Raw genomic sequence first — 17801 nt, forward strand, 5'->3', positions numbered from 1 at the left:
ACAGCTCCACAATAATAACTGTATGTGTGTGAAAGCAGCACAGCTTTTCTGTTCTTCTGTGCAATAACATTTGAAAGAGGACCATTTTCTTTGCCATTTTTTCTTTTTGTTTTTCTCTTTGTGTCTAGATTGGTACCAGCATGTAGAATCCAATTATCATAGATCACATGCTATGTAACTTCAGATAAACTTGTCCTGATGCCTGTGAGACTTCTGGCTGTTTGAGGGGACAACTGAGTCCAGCATCTTGAAATCACGTCTGGCAGCTGGCAGGGATACCAGCTTTGTCACCATCATCAGGCCTGAGGTTTTGTGCCCAAACTGACCACTAATTCACAGCTATGATATGCTTTCAAATTCACAACCTGTGGCTTGAATTTTATTATTTATTATTCCTCTGCTTATAAGGCATCCGGCTGCAGTAGCTGGTGAAATAAAACTACCATCAAAACCCCTGAACCTTCTGTTACATGTATGACTTTGGTCAAAGGCTTCTAAATCTTTCCACTGAATTATATAATGAAATGAGCTATTTATAGCACCCCACTGCAGGAGAGTCCTAGTGTTAGCTAGGAGCTGATAATGCTTATCAAATGAACAAATATGCCCAGTTGTTCTTCATAATTAACCTTAAGCTATGTGTAAATTCAGTAAGTAGGAAAATAACCAACTGATAGAAAAAGAAAACTTTGGAAAAAATGGCATTGAGTAGATAAACAGCTGGTTGCTACTGCATGGTCTCTTGCTGCTGTGTCACTAAGCTGGGCAGCATGTAAAGACGGAGAGGACTAGAAAGTGACAGCCCGCTCTGACAGCTGGGCAGCCCACCAGGCATCATCAGCTTGAGGATCAGGGTATCACAGTCACACAGGCCATGATTTGATAGTGGGTCATTTTCAACTGCAACATCAGCATCAGCTGGACTTGCTTCTGTCATCCTCCTTATCCCGAAATACAAAATGCAGGGCTTTTTAAAGTCTGAAACAGTTTCCTAAAACAATTTATTCTGGGGTCTCAAGAAGAGCTGTGACAATCAGCTGACAGGGAAGTTCACTGCTGTGTGGAGTTGCCTTCAAGCTTTGGGAGTATTGGGCATGAGTTTTATTCCTGTGTATCAACCAAAACTAACACAGCTGCTAAACTACTGTGAATGTCTGACATGGCAAAGGAAATATCAGTTTGTATCACAGGACAAGCATTAGGTGCAGGCAACACTCTCGCAACTCACTCCAGTTACTCATTGGGCCTATGGGAGTCTGCTGGGCTGCCCTCAGCATCCCTCAGGCACTGTCACACTGTCATGCTGCTGGCTCTGACCTGCTCCTGCCCCTGAAACTCTGCCACTCTGGCCCACTGGTACCAGTCTCTGACGGACTTTCCACCCGATGAGTGTCTTAGGATCACAGAACAGTGACGTGGAAGACACATGGAAGAGATTTTCAGAAAAAAGAGTGCTTACTTAGATGCTTTCACATTTCACATTAGAAACTCTGAATCTGAAGTGGCCCAAGAGCCAAGTTGTAGGATAAATCTTCCAAGAGAAAATAGCACAGCACTTAAGTTACCAAGATGCTCAAGTTACTCATTTCTGTTGTACACCGAATGTTAAGACTGTAAGCACAGAAACCCATTTATTAGCTATCTGACAGATCACATTTTCTTTCTGGAACAATTTCAGGGAAGGAAATTCAACACAATTCTTCTTATTTCAGATAAACAGGGAATGCCACACCTAATGAATTTCAATGGCATTCCTGCCTCTGCTGAAAGGTCTATTCACTAAATTTAAAAGATAGGAACTGCTGTTTGCTGGAGTAATTTTCCACTGTCCCACCCATTTCTTCTGATAAATTTACTTTCAAGCTGTGATGGGTAAGTATAAAAATCTATTAGAAATAGCATTTAAATAATTGTAATATGCTTCATATTGTTTATTTATAAAATTCTTCAAGAAGTGGGTGTGCATCTTTCTCAGCACACTGTATTTCTGAGGCCTTTGTCATTTTCTGGACTGTCCAACCTCAGGATCTTTCTGCTTTCTCCAGAAAGCACTAACAAGTGCAAGCATTTCTTCTGTGCAACATAGATACACCCAATGGCCGCTCCTAGACCAATGCATTTGGTATCCCATGTCCAAGGGCGACCATCACCAAACACTTCTGATGAATATATCCAGAAACTGAATAATAACGAGATGTAAAAGGAACTTGCTCTATAATTTTCATATATTAGGACAATGGTTCCCAGACTTTTCCCAAGGTTGCCGCCCCCACTATGTGCTTCCCATCCCACCTCCTGCTGTCATGACCACTGAACCAGGCCATTGTTTCTTTGCCTTCTTCCCAGTTCTCACAATCCCAGCATCTGCTTTTTCCTTCCCTCCCTTCTCATTTCCCCACTCTAAGGACTTCACAACTTTGTTGCTACTTTCCCAGTTTGGTTTTCAACCAGACAAGACAAATGTGGAACACAGGCTGACACAAAATTGACAGATGTTCTCAGACTCGCACTGCACATAGGCTTCATATTGGTTTTCAGATACCTGCTCAGCTCATAGCCTCTGTGAGATCCTGTAGCAACAAGTTTCACTGGATAATTATGCACTGTAAACACAAGTTTTGATGTCGGTTTTAAACCACGTCTTATGATTTCACTACATGATGACACAGGGTAAACAGGAGCCAGCTTCTTTTTATAAACCACACTTGCAAGTGCTGTATCATGAGAAGGAAAAAAAATGCTTGTAATCATTCCAGAATATTTAAATATAGTAATATTAGCTCATAGTAACCTTCACATGAACTTTATTTTGTGAACTGATGAGATTATGTTATCTTGTTTTTAATAGAATAATTGTTCAATGCAAAGATTAATTTAAGATATTTTTAAATACAATCGCAACTCTACTGTACTGGGACAGTGTCACTCTCCTAAAATAGTTTTACTTTCTCCAGTTTTTTCACATTACTGCAGTTGCCATGGACAAAGTGTATGGAACTAAACACCCATGGCAATTCATAGCATCACGTATCTGAAATGGGGCTAAATTAAGAAAGCAAAAATAAAATCTACCTAACACAGCTGCATAGTCATAACTTTCCTGGTTTGCATCTCCTGCAGAGGTAAGGTTCAAGATGCTGCTATTCAGATCAAACACGAACCATCAAACAGGGGCACAGGGCTGCCAGCGTGCCCCAGCACAGGTGCCAACTTGTCTGGGAGAGATCTTCCAGATTTATGGCTGATAAATAAACATTATTTACAAGAATAATTTAGGTTCTAGTAGAAAGAAATCACACCGTCAACAAAAAACAAAGGTTCTGTGTGTTTGCAAAAACACATACATGCAACGGTATCTTATGATATGGAATCAACTCCATGCCATACACGTGCCCCACTAACCTGTGAGGCAGTATCTGTTCTCCAAACTGCTACTGGTCCCCATATGTAATAACAAGTAAAAACTCACTTTCCTATCAATCCTGTTGTCTCTGAATATAAAGAAAATTGTTAAGTTGCTGTTAACAGCACCACTCAACATTTTCTACAGCACCACAGCACACATTGCCAGAATAATAATTCTTAGTATGCTCAGGGTTTAAATGCATAATCAACATATCAGTCATGTAAGAGGTGTGGAGAGATTTTCTTCCGTTTATATTACTGTCTAAATCTAAATAAAAAATTATCAGTTTTCTTTAAGATTTTAATCAAAACCACATTTATGCATGAAGCAGCTTTATGAAATCTCTCTTAAAATCATGGCAATTGATTCCCAACACCTTTTTCTCACTGCACAGGAACCTTGCTGTTATATCCAACACCCCATCACCACCTTGCCAAATACGTCAGCAACGGGCAATGCCAGCATTTGGACTATTGCTTCAAAACTCTTGGAGCTGTGACCTCCACAATCATCAATGGTAATTTGGGGAGCTGTCAAAACTGAAAATGGACTGAAAATGCTATAAAAGCATTTGAAAACTACGAGAAACACTGAGTATTTCTTCAGGTGCAGACTGGAACAGGTATAAGGGACAGAAGACAGTCAGCAGGCATAGGGTGTGTGGGACTAGTTTCACTGTTCATTGTAAAGTTTTACCCTTAAGGAAGTAGAAAAATTGGAAGAATATGGATTTTATTTTGTGCCAGCATATCCACCATATTTCAGTGATAGCGGATGAAATATTAAGACTGGTTCTTGAGAGCTGGGGGATGATGTGGCAGCAGAGGACTCTGGTGGGAGAGTTGAAAGGCAGTGTGGCAGCTGTATGTGGGTGAATGTGGTGAGAGGCTGTGCCATGGGGCTGTGGTGGGCTGTGCTCGCTGGCCAAGTGATGCATGGCAGAGGGATGCAAGCAGAGGTTGGGCTTTATGACAGTTGCAATGCATTACCACCCTGAGAAACAGCTCTGGCACAGTCAATTCTGCTACAGGCACTGTGGCAGCGGCTGGGGAATGGACCTTAGGAAGGAGTGATGTCTTGCAATCCCCACCAAGCTGGGACCAGTCGAGCAGCCTGTGGCACGTGGCTGGGACTTGTTGAGCTGGGTGCTCACGCCACCCACATGAATTTCAACTGCCACAGAAATCCAGATTCTCTCACACTGCACACAGTCCCTGCCCACAGTCCTTGATTTCCTGCAAACACTTTGTAGCACTGTTTTCCACCCTGTAAAGCTCTCATCTGATCCTTTCTTTGGATTGGTTGTCTATTACTATTTCCTTTTGTGTGAGAGACACGTTTCATCACAGTGTCACAGATACAGTCTTTGAAAAGCAGTCCCCTCTCAAGCAATATTTAGCAACTGCTTCTGGATGCAGAGTGGGAGCTGAGATCTGTACATTCTGTACCACCACAACGGGAAGCACTTGCTAGTGTTCAAATCATCCGTAATGATTAGACACCAGACATTAGTGCTTAAGTACTTGTGAAGAGTGCTTTGATAGAGAAGAGAGAATGGTAGCAAGGAAAATAATGTCACCTTCCCAGTAACTTTCTCTATATTTGGAATCTGTGTTTTGCGGAAGCTGAATCATGAACTGCTTCACTCTCTGACATGCAATAGAGAACATGCTAATAATACTATCTGCAGGTGATAATAGTGGATGACTAAATCAGCAAGCATGGGAGGCACTAGAGGAGAAGGTAGAGGCTATAAAAAGTCTTAAAAGTGTGCAGACGACACCTTTTAGTTTAAGATTTGTGTTCATAAGGGGCATGAGCCAATTTTTCTCACAAAGGCGACTGGGACTGAAAGACAGTAATTCCATCCCACAAAAAGCAAGACAAGAGAAGTGCAGAGCTGGGACTTGGGTTCCTAGCCCTACACATGCACCTATGGTAAACAACTACAACACCAAGAGTTGTAGCAGAGGATGCCAGTCCCATCGAAGCAGATTTGCTTTTATTTCATTATTATTTATCTCTATTACTCTATCACCTCAAAGTCCCAGAGACACTCACCCTACGTTGTTCCTCTCCATGAAAGCTTACATTCTAGGGGGGTTTAGTTTGTAAACAAGGTCAAGGATGAAGAAACTTTTGGATGGAGCTCTGGAGTGTGGCTCTCCTTGATTCATCCACCATTACTTTTTTGGCATCTTGTGAACCAAATGCTGTGTTTTTCTACCGTGGGGGTGCACAGCTATCTGTATGATGGGAAGCACCTGCATTTTGGTCACATATTAAATGCATATCTAGTCTTGTAACAGGATGTGCTTCACCAGACAATGGGCTGTGCACGCACGTTTCACCATACACAATTTCCTATGTATATACTCCATGGTGGAAAATGATTGCACTTGGTCACACCATAGACATTAGATCTCATGGGACCAGGTCCTGAGACTCCTTTCCTGTAGGCAGGATACAGTATGTAGGCAACTCATGGAGCAAAAGGTTATCAGTGAAACAGCACTCAGGAGCATGATTGCCTTAGCCAACTAGCAGCTGTATTTTGTCAAAGTTTTGAAGACTTTGCAGCAAAAGAGAATGTTAAGAAAGGATGTGATTTATTTATTTTTTTATTATATACTTTAGGCCTTTTAGGTTCTTGGAGAAAATGGATGTCTAAAAATTGGCAAAGCAAATCTCAGATCTAAAACACAGGAAAAGTTAACAGATACTTGGTATAAGTTGTTTAAATATTTGGTTACAGGAAAGGAGATTTCAACCCACTGTCTTTAGATCTGAGTTCTTGCAAAAACTCTTATATATTTGAGGCTGTGGTATGCTGTAGACCATTAAGCAGTACTGTATTTTCTCTTGATCATTTCAGGTCATTGCTTAATTATATTAACTCCTTTTAACCAATCCTTTTACTTTGTTTTTTCCCACTACAAAAGTGTACTTGTTGGTCCTGTAAATCACCGAGACAGATGTCCATGCAGCATGAACTTTATTTATAAAGGATGGATTAGACATAAATGCCACACTTCTTTAAAAAAGTTTAAATTAACTAATCAACTGGTGAAAACTTAACAGGTAATACTATTTACATAGGACAATGCTTACCTACCTTCCCAAAACTTAAAGTGAATTCTCACTCTGAAGCAAGGACAATGATATATAGAAACACACTGATTGCTAGCAGTTACCTTGTAGGTAGCAATCCACGTCTCTCAAACTTACACAACTTACATTTTCTCTGCAAATGAACCTAAATGACCTCTTTGGCATAATCATACTGATGTCTGTGTTTCAAGGACAGTATTTTAACGGGCTCAGCAACCTGATAGCATTTCATCATTATAAAATCAATGATCCACCCACTGGTGTATCCAGCAAGAAAGGCCAGCCCAAATATTAACTAGCAATGTCCATGCTCATCCTTCCTACACCTCAACTGAGTGAAGTTAACACTGATTCTATACAGACAAACAGAAAGTTTGCAACTTAGACAGTATTTCCAAAAACTAGACAAAGACGGTGATCGCTGATTTCACATTCAGAGCATATGAAATATTGTGATGCCTGGTGCCATTCTAGAACATCTTTTTAGATTTTCACATGAATTTCTCAGCAATGTAATCTCCATTTTCTCACTCCTTTGAGGCACCTTGGCAAGAAAATATCCCCAGAAAGTGTATTGGGAGTGTTTTAGAACCGTCTCATCTGCTTTCCTGAGTGCACTGGGCCCAGCTTGAAATCTGCAGTCAGTTCAACAATTCAGTCACAAACCACCACTGTTCTAGATGTAATAAATCACTTGCAGATCAGTCTTATCATTTGATGTCTTCAGTTACTCAAGTTAATAACAGTTTCAGGTTTAAATGTTCAGATCTCATTTTAACATCTACCTTCTTAACTCTCTTCCTTATGCTAATAAAACCAGACATATTATTATGCTTCTATTCCAAGAGTCCTGCATGGTAAAACTATCCAGTGTGGCAACTATTCCAAAAAATAAAGCTCCAACTGAGTTCCTACTATTAAAGAAATATACTTTACAAATCTTCATATAAAAATCCTACCTGGATCAATCAGTAGAATATACTACAAAACTGTAACAACTCCTGTTGCCCTGTGCCAACTGTTAGATAAATAAGATTTGTAAACCAAAATCTGCTCCTAAATTTACATTTCCTATTTCTGGAACATACAAAAAGTTTCCTAAAACTTTTCCTTATGAACTTGCATTGGTCTTTTTTGTCACAGAAGAAGTGCACTCATTGACCTCACTTCTGATCCAAAATGATTTCCACCATGTGGAGTAGTAAATCTCTGTGTCTCTCTCAGAAACTGGGAATGACTTCCATCAGACAATTAAATTAGAAAAGTCACTTAAAGATTGGAAATATAAGCTTAAATTGTCTGATTATATATCATTCTAATAAACCATGGAAAACAACCCTCTTTCTGTTCAGAAAGCAGAGCTTCTCAAAAGTAATTTCATGAGATGGTGGCAGTTAGTCTCTTGTATCATTCAGGAAATGTGTCTCTTTTCAATTAAATATGTCGTCCAGTCAGGAAGAAAAGTGGTCTGTCCTCTTTTGCATTGGCAGTCTGGAATTCATCCCGCAGTCGGAACTGCCATTCATCTTCCAGCTCCAGCCGGACAACAGTCTGGCGGAGAGAATTGCGGTCCTGGCAAATCACACACAGGGTGGCACCTAAGCAAACAGTTAAAAAGAAACTCACATGAGTATCCCCTTCATTCTCAGATCACCCAGCTCCCACCACCCTTTGGCATGTAGAACTCCACCACTTTCACATCAGGAGTTACAAATAGGCTTGGGAGAAAATTAAGCTGCTCTGGTAGGACTGAGGAGAGCCATGTTCAGCTCCCTATTTGTCAGGATCTTCTTGTGTAACCTGAGGTACCTAGTATCCACCTAGTAAACAGGACTAATAGTACTTCCCCTACCCTTTAGGGTAAGGAAGGGTAGAACAGTTAGGTCTAAGGAGGTGGTGATGTGTCCTGGCAGCAAACAAGATAAAGCCCTACATCCATTCCTGTTTTAGTCCTCCTGATCATTACCTTTGTTGAGTGAAACCCTCAGCAAAACACACAAGTCAATCGCTGTGATAGCTGACTAAGCTCTTTGTGCTTTGCTGGTCAGAAGTGGTCTAAATATGTCCTTAAAACTAATCATTAACTTTTAGTGTTTTTCAGATTGACAAGCTAATGTACTGGCAACAAAGAACCTGTATGGCTATGGACATAGGCAATGCCCAAGTAAAAAAGATCCTATTTTATAATAATATCAATTTTAACCAATATCAACTACCCTGACTGACATGCTGATACCATTTTAACTTGCTTGTGTGGCTTTCTGGATTCTGAGAAAAATTTTCAATTAAGAGGAAATAATTACCTCAACAGCATTTGGTAATCTGAATGAGAGACAGTGAGGTAAGTGTAAATGCCCAAGACAAAAAAAAAAAAGCTATGAATGTAATTAAAAAGAAACAGGACTGACAGTCATGTGGTTTCTAGTGCTTATGTGGCAGGTTCGAAAATCCAGTAAACTGCCAGGGGAGACGGAGAAATCCCAAAGCAAATACATGCTATAAAAATTGCCTGGTTTATGCAAAATAAGACTGACTGATAGCCCCTGTGTCACCTGCAACAGAGAACACAGCAGTTCAAAACAACAATGCCTGTTTCAAGAGGCACTAACCACAGTGTTTTTCTTCCAGTGACAGTTATAGCTGTGAGTGAAACAAATCCCCAGAGCACTAAATGCCTACGATAGTAGCAGAATGATACAAAAGAAGTCTGCAATGTGACTGCCTGAAATCCAAGTGGAAGTTAGTTGTCTCCACTGCTATACACTATCATTAGAATTACATGAAGAAACTGTTTATTGGGAATAAATTTTAAATGAGCCAGCATCTATTTCGAAAAATAGTAAATAGATTTTGACAGAGGATTGTCCATCACCCATTTTCCATCACAAATTATAAAATCTGGAAGAACATAATAGGTAAATGGTTCCTGCAAAAACCTTCAATACTCAGTTTTCAAACATAAAGTAAGGAGTTGTGTATGTACACTAGACACAATGATATGGATCCAATATTCCTCCCCACTTAGAAATCTGCAGAATTTATAGCACTGTTATATACCAGCTTACTACAGTGCAGAGTCAGCATGATCAAGCATCAAAGTTGGGTGGGACATATAAATACAAATATGAATACATGCATATACATATATATGCATAGATATTTTCATATAAAATGGACTTTCCCCAGGTTCCCAGAGATCCTGTCATCTAATTCTTTGCAATAAAGTCATTGCAGCTCACCTTTAAGAAAATGAAACTTCTTCAAAAAGCTAGCTACAACAAAGGAGTCACAGAGGTACAGCAGGAGACCACTGAATGTCAAACCAGAGGAACTGATGTTCAGAGAATGAGGCCGAGAACTCACATAGCAAACTGCAATCTGATTGGGAGAGGTTGGGAAAAAAAAAAATCAACATTTTTCAAGTTTCTATATAAAGCTAAGACTTGATATCAAGCTTCCAGTATTTTCAGCTGATTCAAATTCAGACTTGCTTTCCAACTCCAAATATTGTGAGATGTATGGTTCCTTCCAAAACATCCCTCTACTTATTACGAATATATATAAAGCACTATTCATAAATATATATTAGTTGCTACTATTTATTACTATTATTATCACGAGGTTTATATGTGATAGTTTGAAAGCTGCAGTAACTCTAGCTCCCCACAACCATAATGCTGTGACCTGCCCAGCAAATTTTATTTATATGAGTAAATACAGTAACTATACAGTCAGACATGAAAAGAACCTTTATAAATTCCAATTTTCATTCCAATGGGATTACTCAAGTCAGTAGAGTTGGGCATATACATGAATGCACAAGGTTTCCTCTTGTGTAGTTTGTTTTTATGGCTACTCTCAACATCCACTAAGAACCGAGAATATTTATAGCACTGTTTCAGGATTTAAAAATTTGAATTAAGGAACCTTCCACACAGGACTTTGCTTCCAAAGTGCCACTGTACTACATAGATGGGGCAGATCCTCATTTGGCATAAATCAGCCTCATTCAGTGGAGGAAGGTTGAACCACAGCAACTGAGACTCTGCCCCACTATGTCTATTCCATATTCCTTCAATCCTATTGTATCATATTCCAGCTCAGGTAACAATTCCAGAACCAGACTGAACTCATTTCATGTGCCGAATGGGTTAGACCTGAAAGTATGCAATGGAGGAAGACAGTAACAGTACAACACCCTTCCATAGTTTGTTTTCCTAAATATGGTGGGAACATAGGGTTGTAAGAGCTTAGCCAGAAAGAAAATGAAAAGATATAGTTCAAGATGTTCTGGGAGCTGCATATATGGGAAGCTCATTACACAGCTACTTTGGTAAAGAAGTTTAGTAAACCCACCAAAACTGAGCTTCATTTAGTTTTCAAGTCAGATGAAGAGGTAAAAACAGTTTCTCTCTCATGAACAACACCATCTTAGTATCACACTTCTATTCAACCTACATTTGAGTTGAAGTATGACCTTGGCTTTATATTCAAACTCATCAGAGGGAGTGAACAGCTCCTGAGATCTAATGTCAGCTTCTGCCATTCTGGCTGGTTTTTGGTATTTGCTTCTCTGCTCATCTTATGACTCAAAAGTGAACTAAAACATTGTTTAAAGTGCTTTCTAAGGGTTAGCTAGTATTTGTAAACCTCTCTTATGGAAAAAATTTGCTGTAGAAAGAGACAAATTATAGCAGATTGAGAAAATACTTCTTAAGGAAAACGTGCTCTGTAATAATTCAAAATCTAATATAATCCACAGACCATATTACTATTTAGGAGAAATCTGGAATTGTTCTCTATGTACTTTCATTAAAGCCTCTGACAATATCTCTATGGGACTAAGAATTTGATTTTAACATTATAGGAATCTAATACCTAATTCTTCAAAGGTTGTATAACTCTTATTAAGGAATGCATCAGCAAACCCATCCAAAACATACCCTATAAATTTCTAGAGCTGCTTGAAGATTATTTTGTTCAGTACCTGTGGTCCTAAGTTAAGGTAACAGTCCACAGATAGCACTGGATGGCTGTAATTCTTCAATGAGAGAGGGAAGAAGCGATGGCTGTGATACTGGAGGTACTTTTCAAGGAGCAACTGAGCAGGTGCTGCCAAGAAGGTGTGCTTGCTGTCAGGAGCACAAATGTACTGAGCAGGGGAGATCGAAACTGGAGTGTCAGATACCTATGAGGAAAAAATATTTCTGGTACAGATCAATCTTGGTCAGTCAAGTTGTACTTTTCTGAATTTTGGTTTGTATAAAACATATCTCTACCCTAAAAATCTAAAATCTATTTAACAAGCAAAATCATTCAGCCAAAAATGTCTGCCATCAGAAAAGTTTCAGACAGTCATAGAATTGTATTTGTATTTGTAGTCTTTGAGGTTTCTTCTTTGAACTCAAAGTACTCCTACATATGAAGTCACATGAAGATGAGCAATTCAATAGCTGTAGATAAAAAACACACAGTGAATGGTTACTTGGACCGTAATGAGACACTTGGGTGTTTTTAATAATTTTTAAAGGAAAATTATTACGGACAGGTGCATTTTTGACAAGAATATTGGGGATTTCATAAATAAATAACTAAAAAAAGCCCTACATGGCAGACATACCCCATTACTGGCAACAGTAAATGCACCAAAATACCTCAGGTCTCCTGGATAAAAGGTACAAAAAAGGAAAACAGAATTTTAACAACAAAGAATCAGAGGTCTTAGTTCCCACCTTGGACTTTATGTGGAAGGATCGCTGTCCTCCTACTGCAATTTGCTTTTTCATCACATTGAAGTGATTGAACCGACAGATGAGAAGGCCAGCACTGTGGACACGCAAGTTGAAGTCAACATCATCACATGTAAATCTGGAAAGAATAAAATCATAGCAGGTCAGAGGAATGTTTCTTGTAACACACTGACAAATACAAGCACTCAAGGTCTGATCAGCACCATGGAAGGGACAGGTGTCAAACATACTGACCCTCCACCAGTGCCTACCAGTCAGGGAAAGAGGCTTCAGCTTTGTAAAAATAAACTAGGCTAGAATTGAGTTCAAGAAGATCAGAATGAGGGAGGGAAGCACTTATTGAGGGAAAAGAACCACAAACATAAAGTGGAAAGGCAGTAAATTGTCAGGAAAATACCTAGGAGTTAAAATATTTTCTTTGCCTTTTACTACAATAATGCAGTCATAGAAAATTGCTACATAGGTTACTACCCCAAATAAGGTCAAGGAAATTAATTTCTTCAACTTCCAAGGAAATGGACGAAGCCCTACATTTGCTTTGTCAAACACACATAAGTATCTGACTACTCATTTTGCCATCAGAATACGAATATCCGGTAATTTTTTCAATGTGCCTCTACAGAAATAATGCCATTTTATGTTAGAGATGAAAACTATTTGAAGACAAGGAGTCTTTTCTTAATACAAGAGAACTGTTGAGACATAGGAATAAATTAAGCAGAATGAGGCCAAACATCCATGATCTAAATCTGACCCATTCAAAGATTATGATGGAAGAGAATAAAAGGTAAACTCCTAAAATTTTTACTAAATTCAAATACTCTTGTCTTTGGAAAATTCAGACGTGGTTCTCCATTTTGAAAGGAAACAGGATGATGTGCAGAACCATTGGATTGACATCCAGGGCATTAATTTAAGAGAGCTGAGCAATTAGTGCAATAGTTGATATCAGTGAGAAACATGGCATTTAATTATAGGGGTTTAAAAAATTGTCTTTGATCTTAGCAATATCTACCTACATGGCTATTTTGTATCCCTGACTGTCAGTGTCTCTGTGTTTTAAAATATACCTTTTTCCTTGCCAGCCCAAGCTTGGAATGTCATACGATACTTCAGGCTCAACAGCACCCACACAGAGGATTAGGATGAGCCACAGGTGGTTTAAAGAAACAGGTAGGAAATGGGTGGTGTGATCTGGCATTCCTGACATTTTAACATTGCTGCCTCTACTCATATCACTTTGCTTTATTGTCATTGTCTCCCCTAGCCCTTCATAATGCTTCATAAGGCAATACGGTTAGGCAGCCTGGGAGCATAGTTCTGTACTAGGAGACACATGGGAGCAAGTTTAAAATGCTGTTTTAAAGTGTCAGGCTGGTGACAATAGAAATACAGATCATCTGTTTATCCACAGAATAATGAAAGCAGAATGCTTCCCTGCAGTCCCAACAAACTTGGACTTCAAAAGGTATCTTCCTGAGTTAGAAGAGTTCTTCTGAGAAGCACAGTGACTGATGTTCAGTTACCTAAGTCTAGATGTGTAGAGCCATTTTAGATTATCTGAGGTGTCCCACTTAGCTTACAGAAAAACACATGTAGCTTTCATGTCAGACCTGCCAGCCCCATATGGACATCATCTGCATATTCTGAGTTGCCTAAAGACCATCTTTAGACAAGTGAATTCCATTCTAGTGATATATACTTCATTCTGTTGTAATAAATTCTTGTCCCCCAAAAGTGGGGCCAAAACCACAGTCTATTTCACACAGATCAGTAAAATTCTGTGAGATGATGTACCTAGTGAATACTGTTCTGGTAACTGTGGTGATGCTGTGTGTGACAAAATTATAATCAGATATGTCTTATGTGGCACAATAAATGAAAAAGTGGGATTTCTGAGACAGCTGAATGTGAGAAACAACCACCAATGTCAACAAGATTTATTTATGCTTTTCTTCTGATTTTTCTGATGAGCACATATGTGGTGCACTCCAGTGTTGTGCTACTCAGGGTAAAAAGCCCAGCTATATGTTAGAACAAGACTTGGTTATGCACCATTCAGCCATACATCCCTGTTTTATTTGGAAGGGAGTGCACATAAGTGGGCAGGAGAGGAAGTAAAGTGTTCACCAAAAGGTCACTTGGAGTCAACCAATACTTCAGGGCACACTGCTGAGTATATCTACCCTGTAATTCAAATATGACTGTTTTATTTGGAACTATGGAAATTATTGTCTTTTTTTCAACTTCTGGCAACCTGGGAAGGATCACTAGCAAGACAACAAAATCTGTCTGCATGCCATTCACAACCTCCCTAAAAAACCAAGAGCTTTTGTAAAAATTCTTTTACTTGGTTCATTATCTCTATTCAAAAGGTGCTGCAGATTCACTTACCTGTTCTGGTTATACTGTACATTCTGTGTCAGATCCACATTCAGCATAATGAAATCATGCACATGGCAGCAGGAGAACGGTTCCTTGATCTCAGCACTGCTTGTTTTACTGGACCATTTTCTCATCCCAATTAAGGCATAATGAGTAACATTGGGAGTTGCTTCAATATGTTGTAGAATTTGCTTCAAGGAAACATTCCTTTCAGTCCACGTATAGTCGCTACAATAATTATGAAAATGTGTTAATTTTAAAATATATAGAGAACATTCAGAACCTCATTCAGCTGAAGAGCAATTATTAACAGTCAAAAGTTGTTATGATATCCAGTAGATAACTCCAGTGTTGTCTTAGTTTACTGCATTTTTTTGTCTCTCTATTTAAAACTTAAAATTAACTGGTGCTTATGTGGTGGGGACTGGTACGAGAGATCTGAAACTTAGTCTAGATCTTTCAAAATATTCACCTAGTTACCTAGATAATATTCTAGGTAATAATTATCTAGTTACCTAGATAATATTCTAATGAATCTGGGAGGGTTGCTGACTTTGTGACGTAACTTAAGCACAAAGTATTGAGATCCTTCTAGTCCACTCCTAGAGTCCATAAATCTCAGTTTTCACTGAGTTTCATTCTCTCTGAAGGTTTGCTGTAAATCCTGCATAGCACCATTCTGAGAACAGATAAAAATACCTAGTACAAACAATGTTCCCAAGTAATGAAAACAAAAATACTAGTTTGGGGATTTGGGGAACTCATAAAGGAGCCACACAGACTGGGACTGATGAAAGAGCCACAGGAAATCAGTCACACAATTTGCACAGAATTGTCTTCTAGCTTCCTTAGAAAAATCTGGTGAAAAATGTACATGTGAATGTCCGTGCTTGTCCAGTGTATCAGGGATTGCTTATAGAGTCTGAAATCTGCATTCCAAGTAACTGTAGCTTGAACCAGTGTCAATCAAAACAATAACGGCTGCAGGGCACGTAAATCTTCAAGGGACAGAAATGAAAAGCAGGCTAAATAAAAAGCACTACATTATGTACAATGCAAAGGCAGATATTTAGGATATCTACTCTCATTAGGCAGATATAATTCTCTACTTGTACAGGGTAAAAGTTGTAGTATATCAAACATAATTTCAAAATCACATGCAGTGAAATGTTAAAAAAGATCAGCTAAAAAAGCATGTATTACTCTATTTACCTCTTCCTGTCTCCTGAACAATCAACTTCCACTGCATTCCACATAACACAGGAGTCATCTGAAATGACAATGAAAGGCCAAATATCCTGGGGTTTTATGCCCAGCTCCTCCTGCCTATTTCGTTCGAGCTCCAGGTTATGATAAGATAACTCTTTTATCAGGAAGTGTGCAGCACCTGAAACCAAGGACATAACCATCAGATTAAAAATAGGGGCAGAAATTGTTAGCATTTAATTTGAAAGCCTTTTGAAGTGAGCATTTCTGCAGACAAGGGTATAAACCACTCTGAAGATTTTAACACCCCAACACTCCCCAGAATCAACTTACTTTGTCATTTGCCAAGAAAGTGACTTACAGGACCACAGTGAGACACATGGAAAATGAACTCTGACTTTTTTGCTAGTGTCTTAAGGGTTTAGTGACTAATTCTTTTTACCTCACAGATATTTGGGTCCACTAGCATCTCTTAGTGCAAACAGCTAGAGATGCTGACTGACCAGCTAAATGACACGGAGAATTTTCCCTAATAATCTACTTTCAATTTTTGTCACTACTGTTGTGTATAAGTTGTTCCAGCAGCACGAGAAAAAGGCTGAATATTTCACAGATGTTATATTAGCAGAACCTACCTAAAGGATGTACCTAATCAGTGCATCACTGCCCATGGAAACAGTACATAACTTATTTCCTCAAGGAAACAGTCAGTTACTCCATCTGAGTTAACACCCTCAACTTCTTTTAAAGTCCACAGAAAAGAGTAAGATTTCTAGGGTGCAATTCATCAAGCTTGCTTTAGGTGACCTGGATTAAGTGAATTGCATCTTCAGCTGTGACCCACTGTCTCCAAAGGGAATCCAGATCTCCAGATCAGACATGCTCGTTACAAGGTGTATATCTACATTTCACTGTTGATTAACAACACCTCAAGGGTTCAGGTCGCATGTCCACGTTTCTTAGAACTTTTTGTTATGCTTACCTACTCCTGCACTGTTGAAAATGCTTGGAAGAACAAGCATGATGTGGTTGGGCCAATACTTCTTATATATGGCCATTTCGTATTCCTTAACAACTAAAACATGCAAATGACTGGCTCCATCCATTGCATGATATAAATTGAAAAGTCCATGTTCATGACGACCAGTGGTGGGAGTAAAAGTGGGGCTTTTTATGTAATCTTCACTCTGTAAGCAAAAAGAAGTGTGAGTTTCTGTATTAACCTGGAGAGAGAAAAGAGAAAGAGAAACAGATTCTTCAGGAGAATAAATCAGATTCACTGTCACTGTACAAACTCACGCATTTTAAATTACCTTGGTAGGAAAATAAACAACTTTTGTAAGAGCTTGGAGAAAAGAAAACTCAATCACTTAGCTTATTCAACTGGTGAGAGTGTGGTGGAGTGGACAGGACTGCTAACCTTGACCTGCCAAGTGCACAGGGACCTGGAGGCTAGATCTGGAAAAGGATTTAGCTCCATATGACATAAGACAGTAAGAAACACCTTATTCCAAAACTCTTCTGACTGGCCAGCTCCTAAACTTGAAGGCATTGAAACTCACTGGGTGTTTCCAAGCTTGGTAGTACAGTAAAAGCCCTGTTTCTACACATATCCAGGACTGTTCCAGTCTGGGAAACTGTTTTTAGCCTGGTTCCTACCAAGGTCATTAAAGACCCAGAATGAAAGTGTGCCTCTTTACAGAGACTCGCTAAAGTCCTCACAATTAAGCACTCCAGATTTAAAACTGCCAAACAACAAAATGGTGGATTTGATGCCAGTGGAGTTCATGAAAAGTAGATCAAGAAAAACATTTTATAATGATTTAATAATATAGGTATATATCCCCCAGCATTTTTCAATCTTGCAGCAAGATTGCAGACACTATTTGGGGGCAAGTGAACAGAAAAAGAAGCAAAGGAAGAATAAATTATTTTGGCAAAGC

At 39.0% G+C, this 17801-nt stretch overlaps 1 protein-coding gene across 4 annotated transcripts in view; it reads right to left on the reverse strand.

The window, feature by feature from the left end:
* Positions 1 to 6384: 6384 nt before the first annotated feature.
* GREB1 (growth regulating estrogen receptor binding 1) overlaps positions 6385 to 17801 on the reverse strand; it is a 67819-nt gene continuing 56402 nt past the window's right edge. For 3 of the 4 annotated variants that reach the window (XM_051778247.1, XM_051778248.1, XM_051778246.1), the window contains 7 exons: positions 16841 to 17081; positions 15865 to 16039; positions 14662 to 14880; positions 12250 to 12385; positions 11505 to 11705; positions 9757 to 9895; positions 6385 to 8115 (listed from right to left, as the gene is read on the reverse strand). In XM_051778247.1, the coding sequence (XP_051634207.1) occupies positions 7952 to 8115; positions 9757 to 9895; positions 11505 to 11705; positions 12250 to 12385; positions 14662 to 14880; positions 15865 to 16039; positions 16841 to 17081 (1275 nt within the window). In that variant the 3' untranslated portion in view covers positions 6385 to 7951. The remainder of the gene's footprint in view (positions 8116 to 9756; positions 9896 to 11504; positions 11706 to 12249; positions 12386 to 14661; positions 14881 to 15864; positions 16040 to 16840; positions 17082 to 17801) is intronic. The other variant, XM_051778249.1, reaches the window with a different exon arrangement.

The sequence above is a fragment of the Manacus candei genome, unplaced genomic scaffold (assembly GCF_025592945.1).
Source record: "Manacus candei isolate 608988 ecotype Guabito, Panama unplaced genomic scaffold, ASM2559294v1 h1tg000011l, whole genome shotgun sequence".
Lineage (NCBI taxonomy): Eukaryota > Metazoa > Chordata > Aves > Passeriformes > Pipridae > Manacus > Manacus candei.